We start from the raw sequence: 16,171 nt of genomic DNA, 5'->3' as shown, positions 1-16,171 counted from the left end.
GTTATAATAATGCCCTTACAGCATCGGCGGATTATGGTACAGAAATGTAGCCAGGCTTCATTTGTATAACGAAAACAATTGATACATCTATGTATCACTGAAAAATATTCCAGATATTGTTTCTATATACTTAATCAGATTTAGAAAATACATCTATGTATCACTGAGAAAATGTTCCAGATATTGTTTCTATATACTTAATCAGATTCAGCCTAATGTAACACAATGCATATGGAAATAATGTTTACAATTGGTATTGTAATGTAAGCTGACATGATGGGAAAGTACTTTATATAATTTAGTGCACCTTGCTACCCACTTTAATCACCAAGCTGTTAATAGGGCGTCAATATAATAATGTAATTGCATTGGTCCGATAATAATGATTGATTTTCGAACTAGTTCGAAATTGTTCCCATGTCAGTCTTCACACAAAGTTTCATTCAACTCGGTTTATGGTTCGCCCGTTGTCAGTATAATGTGACCGGGTGGGGTGTGTTGCTTGGTGTCTTCGGCGGCATGCTTCAGTGATATAGCACTATAAAAAGGGCAACAGTTCCACTATACAAGAAGACACAACATGAATATACCGCAGCCTCCCAAAACACGCACCTCGCACAACATACAGGCAAAACACCGCATACATGGGAGGCCGTAACTGTTAATAGGACGTTAATTAATCAAACAAACAAACAAATTATATTTATCAAAGTTATCGCGTTCATAAGGTTCAATAATAAATATTAGTGCGAAGGGCAATAACTCCGTAAATCAATGTCGAATGTTAACAGACGACGGACAAAAGACTATCGCAATAGGTCAGACAGTGAAGAATGTGTATAATCAAGGCATTTAATCACAGGCTACTGAGAGGAGAAATATACATAGATATTGTTTAGATATGATGGTTGTTTGGTTAATGCAAGGTGCACATATCAAGAAATAGTTTAACAAACGGAGGATATGCATATATCTTGTTTCAATTTTTCCTGATCGGTTGATATATTTAAGGTCAAAGAGTAAAGTGTTAACATAAAAATATAGGCCCTGCAGGTTGGGCGTTAGAATTGTACCTGCTGCCCCTATTGCATGATCGTAAAAGGCGACTAAATTAAGGATGCTATCTTTTCTTTCTTCCTAACTGACTTTTTCTTTCCTAATGCCTTCCTTGGCACCGCTTCACTTTTGGCCTTGAGTTGAGCGTTCACCCCTATGAGGAAGGCATTGGGTTCTGTCCCCTGGTCGGGACACACCAAAGTCTATAAAAGTGATAGTTTCTTCTCCAGCTTAGCGCTCAGCATACAGGGAGTAGTTTCTTCTCCAGCTTAGCGCTCAGCATACAGGGAGTGGGACGACTGGTTCGCCCGTTGTCAGTATAATGTGACCGGGTGGGGTGTGTTGCTTGGTGTCTTCGACGGCATGCTTCAGTGATGTAGCACTATAAAAAGGGAAACAGTTCGACTATACAAGGAGACACAGCATGAATATACGGTAGTCTCTCAAAACACGCACCTTGCACAACTTACATGCACTATAAAAAGGGCAATAGTTCCACTATACAAGAAGACATAACATGAATTTACCGCAGTCTTCCAAAACACGCACCTCGCACAACATACACGCAACACACCGCATACATGGGAGGCCGTCCTTACATGACCATAGCTGTTAATAGGACGTTAATTAATCAATCAAACAAACAAACAACTTACATGCAACACACCGTATACATGGGAGGCCGGCGTTACATGACCATAGTTGTTAATATGAAGTTAATTAATCAAACAAACAAAAAAATATAGCCGACTTTAAGGCATCTAACCGCGCGGATTCAATAAGATATTGTCATGTGTTAATAATCGTTGTTATGGGAAGGTTGTTTTATATCATATGTTAGTTTCTAGATAAAGTGATTAATTTACATACACTATGCTCTTGATCACCATGTCTTTTTCTTAAATATACATATCTCGCTTCGGCGATCGCTATTTCCGGAGTTCAAACACTATGATATTCATTTTTGAAAATATGCCGGTTTTTTTCGGAAGATAATTTATCTGCGGTAGTATCATTGCAAGTTTCATGATTTTAAAATTAAAAAAATGAACATTAACTCACGACTTGTTTGACGTATGTTGTCGTTTTACGCAATCTAATGATACATTTTACCACACTCATTTAATTCAAGGTTATAGTGAGTGTATTCGCGGAACAATGATTGCGTCAACATCAAATTAGAGAATGGAAGAAAACATCTCCTGATAATACATAAATGTCCTCTGTGTAAGCCCTAAGTCGGAAGAAAACGTTTAAATCGACGTAGCCCACGTTACTGCCAGATTGTATCATCTTTTAAAAGGTCAGAGAAAACGTCATATGTATTCGGTGATATAAATCACTGAAGACTGTTGGTTCAGTTAGAACGATATCTACAGAAGGCTACACCCTCCGGAATAACTTTACTCCAAGTGAGAAATAATACAAGAGGAAGTAAAGCTGGAACCACTGACTGGTCGCCTATCTAACAGTCATACAAAATAAACGCGTGTATGAACCATAGCGGAGTATCGGCGAGTGTTAACACTAGCTTCATTACAGTTGTGTCCCGGCTAATGTTACTGATATGTATAAGTAGAGGAAGCCAAATGGACGTTGCAGCCTCGACCATTAGCACGCTGGTCTAAGGAACAGTGTGTGAGCTGATTTGTGTCTACATCATTTATGAAACAACAAAAACAACTTAATCATCACGGAATGTAAATCTCGAGATTTTGAACAAAGAGTATGATAACGTGATACTTACTAGACTTTACACAAGACACTGCAAATTTATACAATATGTATTATTTATTACTATTTTATTTTTGTCTATAGTAGATATAAGCAAAACAAAGAGAAGATATCTGAGTTTATGTTGTGAATGATAATTAATCACTAAAGCAAAGAAAGCTGTAAAAAAAAAAATTTTTTTGTGGGAGGCATAAAAACATACACCAAAAAATAATGCATGTGTGAATATCGTTTCTTGGTTAATCGTAGGAATATGGCAGGCTTATTTAAGGGAAAAATACATCAAAAACTGCTGGTTAATACATCGCGAACCCTGTTTTTAGAACATGCTAATGATTTCGACAAATTTGTATGTTCGATGCAAGAGAATAAAGACTTTTATCTCTCGAATTAATATGCGGCCAGTGTAGTACTGAGCACTTTTATACCACAGCTCGTGCCTCGTACGCGCCAGTGTGCATTGCCTGTTGGCTTCAGATTGAACTATGGATTTTAATCACACCACGGACACCTTTAGTTCTGATAATATGACAATGTCCGGTAACGGGACAAACAGCGTCCCCGGGGGACACTCTCCGACTCACAATGGCTCAGAGATCAGTCTGGATGGTGGATGTGCGGTAAGACTTTCTTTTGATTTATTTCATATTTTATTGTCTAACCAGAATGCCATGCATTTAAGATAACCTTTTAAACAATAAATGGTATTGTTATCATGGCAAATCAATTAATTCATGATGATACTCGTAAACAATTAAAAAAAAAAACAGTATTCTCATTTCATGTCCAGATATATCATGATATCGATCTCTAAATACGTTCTTAACTATGCTGTTTTGACATACATATAACATCTGAAATGTGTGTTCGTTTTATATATAGAGAATAAATGTACAAACAAGGTTTATTTTAGTGCGAGTCAATGAAATCGTATATCTCGCAACCAATTATCACCTCTCGAATATACGGTAGCGTGACTTCTTGGATTTTCATGATAAACGTACCATTTTACTTGCTTTAAGATATACAGGATCAATTTCATTGTCTCCAAGCTTAAGCCCACCAATGTGACTTAAATACAGATAATTATTATAATTACGTGTGACGGAGTAGTGGAGAGAAGGATATGTATTTTAATCAGATTACCAAGCCCACAATACTTCAAACATATAATTTAGATTGAAAAGTGTAAAATACACCTATTTTTCAAAACGTTCATGATCCACTTTTTCAAGCTTATTAAAAAGCTACAAGTACGAACAAGAGCTCAAATTGAATATTGGCAGCACTGACAATCATGATATTTACGATAACAATGCAGTATAAACACAAAGGCACCCTAAGTTTTCATCTAAACAGACAAAAAACATAAAAATGCAAACTATTACACTGCATACATTCTAAGTTGCAATTGCTTACAAAGCGTCATATGTTTGTTTATACCTTTGAATGATTTTCACTAAATTCACCAAAACATTACGTTTTCAATACATATCTGAAGACAAAACAGTATATTAAAAATGTTGTTCAGTTACGGGCGCATATACATATACCTTACTTATAACAAACAAGTGTCAACACACGAACATTTATTAAAAAAACACTTGTGTTCTTATACCCGACGAATTAAAATCCCAATGAAATTGTAAAATAATTGACCCGAACGAAAATAAATTAGTTCTCATTATTTTTTATTTATGCTACCAGCACAGCACTAAAATATGGCGGACTCTATAATGAACTGTATCTCCAAATAAACTTATCTGGAGAATGAAACTAACTACACAGACGTCAGTCTACATAAAGCCTGACGCGCGCCATACTTATTGTACGCTCACGTTCATGAGATAAAGTTTAACCCCTTAACTCCCAAGAATTTTTAGCAGAGTTTCCGAAAATCCGACATTTTCTTTCAAAGTGATTTTTCACCCTTTTGCATCAACAATTTTGGTAATCAACCCATATATATTTAAAAACTTTAGATCACAACCTTTTCAAATTTTGTTAGAAAAATAATGTTTTCACATTAATTATGTTACCATGGCAACCGAAACTTTGGAATCTGACAAAAAAGTTAAAGTTTCCTACATTTATCACTCTTAAGATAACGAAAGTTATTTAAATGTCCATTTATCAACCTGATCATCAAGTATATTATTGCAGAAGGGTTGAAAATTTTATTGAATGCCATAATTTCAATTTAATTTTGAATGTTACCATGGAAACCAACAACATTTAAAACCGAAGATTTTTGAAAATGTTAAAATTAGTGTTTTACCTGTCTTGCTTCAACTACAGAAAGTTTAATTTATATATCAGGCTTAGTAATCTTTAAACTTTCATATTAATTTCAAAAGAGGACGTGGCCAGAATGAGTATCAAATCATTATTTTTTGCGTAAAAATGTTACCATGGCAACCAAAATATAAACTACGAAAAAATGTAGTTTTGCGCTGATAGATCCATTTCCATGGGTGTCAGTCGAATAACACATAGAAAAAAATGTATTGTGTTGCAAAATTGTTTGTTTGACATGTTACTGTTTACAACATTAAATATTTATATTCATACTCAGATCAATTCATTTTTTTGGAACGCCAACAATCACCAGTATAACATTATTTCATATCAATCATTTCCTTTGTCATCGTAGCAAGACGACTTACAAATAGGTATGCGTGTGTTCTCCCAAATCAAGATGTTTAGATAAGATGTCTAAATATATATGTACTCAGCGAAAAAATGCAATGCAAGACATACGTATACTGCAGTAATTTTAAGTTATCAAGGCAACTATTTGTCCATTTATATAGTGTCAGTTTCTTTAATTTATCCACACAAAAGTATCAATATCCATCAACAAAATAAATCAATTCAGAGTAAAAGACAAGTAGACAAGTGTGCTTTCATGGACAAAAATTGTGTATTTTACTTTTACATGCACTCATGATAATTTGCATGTACATATCTTATATTGATAGAAATAAAAACATCTCTATTCATCATTTATTATCTGTGTGTTCTATGTCCGGTCCTATATTGCTTCATAACCAAAAAGACAAGTTTATATGGTAGGAACCCCCACTTTCCCCCAAATATACATGCATGCATTTACAAACAAAATGCAGCGTGCATATTCGTGTGTATATGTGTGATATACTTTGCCCTTATTGTAGACACCATGTAATACACATACTTGTGTATTATGTCTTTATATGTACCATATTATAAGATACATTGCATGCAGTGTCTACAAACATGTATCTTTACCCTATTACATTGTATACATTGTCTACAAACAAGTATGTGTTATGTCTTTACCTTATTGTATATACACTGCAGTGTCTATACATGTATATGCTTTATGCATTGCCCTTATTGTATATACTCTGCAGTGTCTACATACATGTATATGTATTGACCATACAGCAGTATCTACATGTAAATGTATATTGTATGTTTTATGTCTTATTTAGATTGTAGATACACTTAACATGTATGTTTTATGAACTGTCAATATTGTAGATACACTGCAGTATCTATACAAGTATGTTTTATGTATAGTCCATATTGTAGATACACTGCAATGTCTATACATCTATGTGTTATGTCTTGACAATATTGTAGATATGTGTACACTGCAGTGTCTATACATGTATATTTTATGTCTTGACCATATTGCAGTATCAACATTACTACATATACATGTCCATAGTAATTTATAGGACAGGAGCCCCCATCCACTAAATCCGCATATACATGTATACAAATGTATATACATGTACTGTGATATGTCTTGTTTAGTTTGTAGACACTGCACCGTATATATATGTCTTGTCCATTTCATAGATACACTGCTGTATTTACAAACATATACATGTACATGTATGTTGTCTTGATCATATTGCAGATATATATATATATTTATATATGGCGTCTACCACAGGCCTTAGACACCTCTTTTTACGGCAATACTGTATTACACAGTATGAGGTGTCCGTATATCTATACATGCACATGTGTGTTGTAACTTGTCAGAATTGTAGACACATACATATATCTTGTATCTTTGGTTGCATTATTTATGTATAGAATATCCATGTGCATGTATCTATATATTGTGTCTGTCATGTTTTTTTTTTTTAACACAGTAACTTGTAAAAGTTCACAACTGTATGAATTAAATCAGAAAGAACTCAAAAGTCAGATACAGGTATGGTATTTTTAATAATGCAGATTGGAAAATGGTGATGAACTGGCTGAGTTTCAGTTTCATAACCGGAGTTTGGTTATCTTCCTAAGGTTGTCACCCACTGATGTCCATATACATGTAGTCCAAACTGATGTACCTGTAAGTTTCAATAAAACAAACATTGTAAAAAACACCCAGAATCATAAAATCATTTGAATGGCAGTCCCTGGTTGTACAAACATCAAATGAAATGTATGGTACACTCTAAGTAACTAAGTATAAATACATGTGTACACATGTTATATGTATGTAATTAAATACTTTTTTTTTTTTTTTTAAATCTTGCTCATATTGAATACACTACAGCTTAGAAAGTTACACTTAAAAATAGATCTTAGACTGATAAAGATAAAACTTTTGGTATAAATTCCAAGGTGTGATAATGAATATAAGAAATGGTGAAAACACCTTTTTATATATATAAAAAAAATTATCCAAAATAAGTTTCCAACCCCCCCCCCCCCCCCCCCCTTAAAAAAAAACCCAAAAAACTCTTGACACAGGGACCTGGCACGGATTGTTTTTACCCAACAGACAGAGTATACACATTTATGATACTATAATTTATATATGTATACTGTTGGTTAAAAAATTCGTGCCAGGTCCCTGTGATCCATTTCTGATTAATTGAAGTTAACAAACATGTTTACTCTTACCTTTGCAGTAATACAATCTAGCAGATTTCTCAAAGTTTCACTAATCTTCCATTAAAACTTCTGGTTGGCAGTATATTTCAATAACTGATCATAACAGGTAAGAAAAAAATCCTGAAAAGAAGATGAAATATTTATGTCAGATTTGATTTTTTTTTTACATTACTCTCATTTCAAAAGGCTTGGACATATTAGAGACTGAAAAACAAAATACAGTATGAATAATCTTATTCAGCTATTGCAGATACATTGTTGTTTTTAATCTGGTCAGGTATTCCATCCATATATATAAAGTCCAGGTACAGAATCTCTTAAAATGTTTAAAATTAGAAATAAAATCACCATTCCAGTTTCCATCTGGATAGCAAGACTATTCTGGTTCCAATGACTCTAGATCTATTGCCAGACTAAGTGAAGTGACATATATCATACTATAGAATGTCTATTATGTGGTGTTAGAGTTGGAAGAAACTCTGGTTACTCTGAGCATCAGGTGCAGATTACATGTATTTTTATTTTATCTTTTTCTTCACAATTTAACTAATGTAATATAATATGTTTGTCTTGTACATAAATCCTCTGGGTATCAATTTCTGGTATTCTATAGTAAATAATGAAGAGATAGATCATTGGAGTACATGTTTGTAAACCTTGAACTGAGGGATTGATCAACTGCGAATTTGAATACCGTCTAAAAAATATATACATGGTCCATGTACACAGTACTTATACATCTTACCAGTTATACATAAAATATCACTGAAACCATATACAATTGTGTATATGAACTGTATATCTACTACTTAATTATTTATATTTGTTGTATATTCCATTTTAGAACAAAATCTGACATGACATAAATGTTCATGTATTGCTTGAATTTGGACAAAGACATGTTAAACATATGCATGTTAACACCATTTTAGCAACTTGAATGTGCAGTAACACTATACATTGTACACCTACATGTAGGGGTGGAAATAGATTGTGACCTGTGACAACATATATATCTTGTATATTGATCAAATAATGTTCTAAATCTGTAGAATTTATTTGTAAAATAACAGAGCATTTTCATTCATGTAATAATTACTCACACAAACCCATACAAACAGATGTTATGCTATTCCAATAGGCCCACAGACACAAAGTGTGTGTGTGATGGGGGGGGGGGGGTACCTACAATGTACACATGTATATTTATAATACAAAACATGATAATGTATTTTGTATATTTTGTATAGAGAAATTCAAATATACTTACTCAACATAAATGTGCCTTGGAATCCTTGGTGCAGTTACAGTATAATTCAGCTGTCAATGTATGTTCATAACAACTGTTATGTAGGCTTGTATCATCAATAACGTTGATATCACTTCAAAGTTTGTTTGCTGAATATCATAATCAGAAGGTTGGTCATGTTGTTTTGGTAACTATTTAGGTAAAATGTCCACATACATGTAGGCCTACGTCTGCACATGGCCGTGTTGTAAATCGAAAGTGGCTGTCCCGGTCAGGAAATACCCTACTACTATAAATAGATATCGCTGTCGTCAGCATCATATAATTCTTGTTCTTCGTCAAATATCAAACAATGTTTCAAAACTCGTTATTCTAATGATAAATTGAATATGTTTCTTGTGTGAATTTTATCTTATATTTATATCGTTTGAGAAAATCAACTCAGAATCGATGCCCATGCCATCTTCATCGCACAGGTGCTTCTGATTTGTAGAAACAATAGAAAACTTATTTCGGCATGTAATGAATTACAAATTTGTGTATTTTGACCAGTGGTTTCTCGGCTTTCTTGGTATGTATGGTAAATAAATATTTTGTTTATTTTGTATTAGGATTTTGTCGAAGTTTACTGTGTAGTACACATGGTACTTATTACATGTAAATGCTACGAGAAAAAAATAATGTTAGAACGGATTTCTTTCAATAAAATTAGTCACACATAAAATTGACATTATTAACTACAAAATCCGTGAAATACAAGTATTATTTCTTGCTACTTGTTGCATAATTCGAGATGCAATGTCGGATCTCCGATCCGGCGGTTACGCCGTCTGACACACGACGTCAACAATTTCAAAATGCTCGGAATTAAGTTGGCATGAATTTTTAACTCATTGAAAGAGAAAAAAGACGATGCCAAATAATTTTTTTCTCAGAACAATAGTTGTCGGCTGTTATCTGTAGTTTTACAGGATGTAAACAGTATCCCGATAGCTCAACAAATAAGGGAGATATTGCGATTTTTCTAACACCGACACGAAAATGCGTAGAAATGCGTAGTTGGGAGTTAAGGGGTTAAGGAAAGAAATTCCGTTATAATAGAAGTCTATATTTATGTTCACGGTTATAGAAGTCTTGGGTAGGATTGAAATACACGGTAAAATGATAATCTTATCATCTCACTGATTTCGGTAAGAACCTGGTGCGAATTCCTCTTGCCTATTACAAACATTGTTGTCCGGCAGGAGTATTTTAAGCGCATGTTTGTTCTAACAATGTATTAATATGTCAAAAGAAGAGTATTTCAAACGTAGATATCTTCTTTCTTATCGATATGTCAAAAGAAAAGTATTTACAACTATGTTTCTTCTTTCTTATCGATATGTCAAAAGCAAACAGGTCCCCCACTCATGTACTTCGCATAGAACTTCACTTAATAACCAAGACTGCGGCTGGATATATGCGTACTTCTGCAATGGTGTGAACATTGTACATACAACAACACATACACTGAAGGCCATCTTTAAATGACAACAAGGTGTTAATAGGACGGTTATCTTATATACTAAATCGGTTTGAAATACAAATCCTATTTTCTCTCCGTTTTATAAACCAACCACATGTTGTTTTTTATGACAAAAGAAGGTGACTAATCTACACAAATCTTACTCTTTTGAATAAGATGGTTTATTTGAACTAAATGGCACTACTAGTATATGTATGGAACACATATCCTCCTTATTATCTCCCCTTTTAATAAAGGAGCTGACAGCATTTCATAAGGTGGCAAGTTGTGGTTAATTTTCGAATAGTCAGTCAATCATATTGCTGCTTCAAGAATCTTGGAACTGAATTTCAGGGGACGGAATAGTTTTATAGATCTGTCAAGTGTTCGTAGTCATTTCGCCCAAACAATTATGTATTTGATTCAAGTACAGATGGGCACTAGAACGTGACCTCGTATGGAATTTTTTCAGATCCACTATTGAAAGAAGGGGTTGTAAGTATTTGTTTTAATCAAATTGATATGTATGTTTCGAATTACGATGGCGATGTTTTTGTGGACCGGATCTATCATTAAGGCCACATATATAAATTGCACATTCATTTCACAAACCAAACCCAGCCAATGTACTGGTGACAAAGGTTATCCTTAAAATCTATCAGTTCTATATTTCTAATAATTTAATTTCTGATTATAATAATTCATGTTTCCATAAATGTATTCTTTGAAATGGATAACAATAACTTAACCAGTCTGCCAAGTAGTAAATATACATCAAATGTCAACAACAAACTCGTGCATGTAATCTGTTCTCTACAGGTTCATTATCACTACATTTATCTACGAAAAACACAATAAACATAAATATTCATAAACGCAACAGGAACGTTTATACGGTATGTTGACGTTTAGGAGATACGACAAATAGACATAATGGTTTTCCTCATAAAATTTTGCGTGCTGTAAATCAGTTTGAAGCCAAAGCCTCGTTTTTTCCGCATTATCGACCCTGCAAGTCAGATTCCACAATACAGGTTTCACAAATGGTTCCTGGCGATAATAAATATACGAGTTCGGTTAAAATTCCATTAGCTTGATACATTTACCTTTAGGATGTATTCCTCTGTTCGTAAGCACTGTCCTGTAATACATTAACGTATTTTACAAGTATGTCGCCTTGTATCGAAATATTATGTAAAAGAAGCGTTTCCACGAGCGTAAATAGCGTAGCCCGGTTTGTACGATTAGCCCCGGTGAATGATGTGTGTCGTTTATGCTATGTTGGTGGTGGAATATCTTTTAGCGTTACATACATATATGTAACGTTTTATAACTTTTCCTCAAATCTAATTATTTAATATTAAAATCTTTCATTTATTAGGACGTACTCGACAACTTGTTCGCGGAGCTTAATTTAATTTAACAATGTTATATGATTACCCGTGCTACGTAGACAATTTATTTGGGATTTTCCGTCTTTGATGCCTCACATTACACGTATCGTTTCTACATAAAAATCTAAAAAGCGAGTTTTGTTCAAAAGATATCTATTTCAGTGATCGATTTATTAATGTTCCTTAATAGCCAATAAATTGATGCTCACACTCTTATACGCCATTCCATTTAAGGCCGTCCTTAAATGACCCTGGCTGTTAATAGGACGTCAATATGATCAAACAAAACAAACATGCTTATACATTTCAAGTCAATTCAATGAATTTAAAAGCAAAGATGCATCAGTTGTATTTTGATTGTCTGTTTGTCTGATTAATTAACGTCCTATTAACAGCTCCGGTCATGCAAGGACGGCCTCCCATGTATGCAGTGTGTTGCGTGTATGTTGTGCGAGGTGCGTGTTTTGGGAGACTGCGGTATATTCATGTTGTGTCTTCTTGTATAGTGGAACTTTTGCCCTTTTTATAGTGCTATATCACTGAAGCATGTATTTTGATCGACTATTACAAGGAGACACAACACGAATATACCGTACCTACCCTAACCATAAATACAATAGCTGTTAATAGGACGTTAATTAATAAAACAAACAAACACACATTAAGTACCGCAACTACATTGCACATGGGTGGCCTTCCCAAATGACCCTGACTGTTAATGGGGCAAAAAACTTATCTAAACAAACCAAACCAACGACTCTTTAACTAGATTTTTCTTTTTCTTACGCAGATCGGCAAATTTCAAAATATTGACGGAAACCTTAACGATTGCGATATCTTGTTTTAAAAATAACTTAACAAAGTGATGCCTCTCACGATGTTTACTACGTGGAATATAACAAACACTTAAGATTTTGGCGCCCTGCTAGATAGACACATGCTGTGTACGTGTGATGTTAAATCATTTTAAATGCGCAATACTATCCACACGCATCATATTTAATTGCATACAATATACCCGACAAGATACGCCAGGTAAACATTCTACTATGTTTTCATTCCTTTTCAGCTGCTTGATTGATAGATAAAACGAATTAGAAGCTATACGTCTCTAAACGCACGATGGTATATAACTTTGATTAGAGGTGGGTATAAGGAACCTATATATCTGAGAAATAGCGGCAACAAGAATTGTTAATGGACGGAAGGCGGACCATCTATTAAAGGCCACTTGAATTAAAAACAAATTGGTTTCTTATTAGAAATATGAGATGAAAAGTACAAAATTGTGTTTGAGATAAAGTGCAGTTTTAGAATTATAGTTTGTGGTGTATAGATAGATAGTTTGTGGTGTATAGATATATCATATTAAAAGCAATTCATTAAATTGATTTAAAATCTTGCTATCTATGTAGAAGCATGTTCAATGTAACATTTCATTCCATCATATATTTAATATTACTAGTGTCAGTTCAAATCGTTTGAATCAACTCTCTTTTATTCAACATTAGCGCAATATGTAAATATATCATTTACAAGTGAAAATAGATATTGGAATTTATAAATACAGCCGGTTGATCTCTTCGTTAAAACACATTAATACACATCTACCGACGGAACATTTTAATAGATGTGTCCTGCAGTTATTGCCTACACTGATACAGTGACGCGAACAGTCCGCCTATAAACTCAGTATTAGAGCCAGGAGCTGTATCAGGAAGATGTCTAGGCGATGTATAGATGGTATGGTGTTCACATTATACGAGATAAATCCAATACTTGACTCTCACGAAGTAACTCTGTACATTTGGCTTTGGTTTCACTCCTATCTTATCTGTACATTAGTGTTTTACGTACATTTACTATGATGTGTCAAAGGTTAAAATCGAAGCAGAAAATGTAAACTGCTTTATTTTTGCATATACGACAATTCGCGTGTTCATTATTTATCTTTTATTCATTTATCAAATAATCCGCCTGATATCCAGTGATTTCCCCGTGTAATGTATTTGCATATGTCACTAGTGTAATATGACCTGTAGCGATTTTCATTGAATATAAATTCATTGTGACGTCAGACAGAAAAAACAAAACGACGTAAGGAAAATTGACGTGACGTCAGGATTACGAGGACGGCGGGACAAAATGGCGGCCACTGCTGTATTTTCGGAATACATTTTGACGTGACATTTTTTGTTATGTATGTATTTGTAGATATGTGATAAAAAGTATCTAAAATTTGTGTTCATTTCTTATTAGATGTTATGAAACTCGTCTTGAAATTTTAACTTTGCTCGCCAAGGCTCACAAAAATAAAAACTTCTTAGACTCGTTTCATAAAATCTCATATGAAATGAACTCATGTAAGATCCTATATATATTTACACTTGCTAGGCTTGTTCATTATACGCAAATACTAGCATGGTTACATTGAACTTTGAACTGCCGTATGAAAATGTTCTATGCAACGTAAAGGGGCTGATGTTTGATGTTTTATGAAACGGGTCCTGCAGGTAGGGCGTTAGAATTGTACCTGCTGCCCCTATTGCATGATCGTAAAAGGCGACTAAATTTAGGATCTTATCTTTTCTCTTCTTCCTAACTGACTATCTTTCCTAATGCCTCCCTTGGCACCGCCTCACTTTTGGCCTTGAGTTGAGCGTTCGCCCCTGTGAGGAAGGCTCTGGGTTCTGTCCCCTGGCCGAGACACACCAAAGTCTATAAAAGTGGTAGTTTCTGCTCCTGCTTAGCGTTCAGCATACAGGGAGTGGGACGACTGGTTCGCCAGTTGTCAGTATAATGTGACCGGGTGGGGTGTGTTGCTTGGTGTCTTCGGCGGCATGCTTCAGTGATATAGCACTATAAAAAGGGCAATAGTTCCACTATACAAGAAGACACAACATGAATATACCACAGTCTCCCAAAACACTCACCTCGCACTACATACACGCAACACACCGCATACATGGGAGGCCGTCCTTGCATGACCATAGCTGTTAATAGGACGTTAATAAATCAAACAAACAAACAATAATTAATCAATTAAACAAAAAGTTTTATGAAACACGTGACTTTAATTATATTTTGTCGCAAATTACATGCGTAGTGGGTTTTTTATTATTGAATTCTTGAAATATGTAAACAATATATCTTCTTAAATATTATATTTATATATAATATAAACACTTTTAAAATTTACAATTGTATCAAAGAAAACGGGAAAAATCAAAACGATGGATGTCAAATGTAAAAACGGGAAAAATATTCCGACGTGCTATTCTTATATTTTTGTTCAAAATGATGTCAAATGTAACAATTACCTCTGCGTATGTAATTATCATCACTTTATGATATTATGTTCAACCTTTTACCGAACGGATGTTATATTAAGGAAAGGCAATCGTTCTGGTTGAAGATTTGTTTTGATTCATTGCAACTTCAATCAACATTCGGGTACGGTTATTTGAGTGCGTTCCAAGGCGTGAAGTAAAGCGAGACTGGTAACCATACTCAGGGGTCTCAATTTCCGTTTTCGATCGGTTGTAATTCAGATTGGTAAGTCCGCCATTTTGTATCGCCTCACCCGTTATTTTGTCGTATTAATGATCTTTAAGCACCATTAGACATGTGAAAGACTAGATTTATCTGCCGCAAGCTAATACTAGCTTCCTTTGGTGCAGATTTCAGTCAACGTTCAAGCTTTGGAAATTGCTGTTTTATTCAAGGCCATACAAAAAGCTGAAAATACAGCGCCAAAACGCGAACAATTAAACACTGTGTTCAAATCCCCGACGAATTTAAATTCCAATAAAATTAGAAAACAATTCCCTCCCACGACAATGACCCCAACGAAAATAAATGAGTTCTCATTTTATTAATGGTATCAGTACAGCACATGGCGGACTCTATAATGAACTGTTCTCCCAATAAACTTATCTGGAGAATGAAAATAACTACACAGACGTCAGTCTACATAAAGCCTGACGTGCGCCATAGTTATTATAGGCTTACGTTCATATGATAAAGTTTTAAAGAAAGAAATTCCGTTATAATAAAAGTCTATAATTATGTTCACGTTATAAGAGAAACAGAAAGTCTAGGGTAGGGTTGAAAGAAACATTTTTCTTATCCTGACTCTGATTTCAGCATGAACCTGTTGCGAATTCCTTTCTCCTTTACTTGCAATGTCAGAAAAACCTCTGTTGGTTATTATGGCATTGTTGTCTGGCAGGAGTATTTCTCATAAAAAAGGTTCACTCAATCGCGGCTGGATATATGTGTACTTCTATACTACTAGGATGGTTTGAACATTGTACGTAGAACAACGCATACTCT

The 16,171-nt window shown here is 34.3% G+C and overlaps 1 protein-coding gene and 1 long non-coding RNA gene across 4 annotated transcripts in view; one reads left to right on the top strand and one right to left on the bottom strand.

Annotated features, from left to right (window-relative positions):
* The first annotated feature begins 2,321 nt into the window (after positions 1-2,321).
* LOC138310676 (cardioacceleratory peptide receptor-like) overlaps positions 2,322-16,171 on the top strand; it is a 45,128-nt gene continuing 31,278 nt past the window's right edge. For 2 of the 3 annotated variants that reach the window (XM_069252006.1, XM_069252005.1), the window contains exon 1: positions 3,160-3,410. In XM_069252006.1, coding sequence (XP_069108107.1) covers positions 3,276-3,410 — 135 coding nt within the window. In that variant the 5' untranslated portion in view covers positions 3,160-3,275. Of the gene's footprint in view, positions 2,783-3,159; positions 3,411-16,171 lie in introns of those variants that run through there. The other variant, XM_069252004.1, reaches the window with a different exon arrangement.
* Positions 6,999-9,373, bottom strand: LOC138310339 (uncharacterized). Its single transcript, XR_011206407.1, has 3 exons — positions 8,960-9,373; positions 7,699-7,809; positions 6,999-7,139 (listed from the first exon to the last, which is right to left on the bottom strand). It is a non-coding gene; the product is annotated as an uncharacterized lncRNA (long non-coding RNA).

Source organism: Argopecten irradians, chromosome 16 (genome assembly GCF_041381155.1).
Source record: "Argopecten irradians isolate NY chromosome 16, Ai_NY, whole genome shotgun sequence".
Lineage (NCBI taxonomy): Eukaryota > Metazoa > Mollusca > Bivalvia > Pectinida > Pectinidae > Argopecten > Argopecten irradians.
The sequence above is the reverse complement of the archived record's forward strand: the minus strand, read 5'-3'. Positions and strand labels throughout refer to the sequence as shown.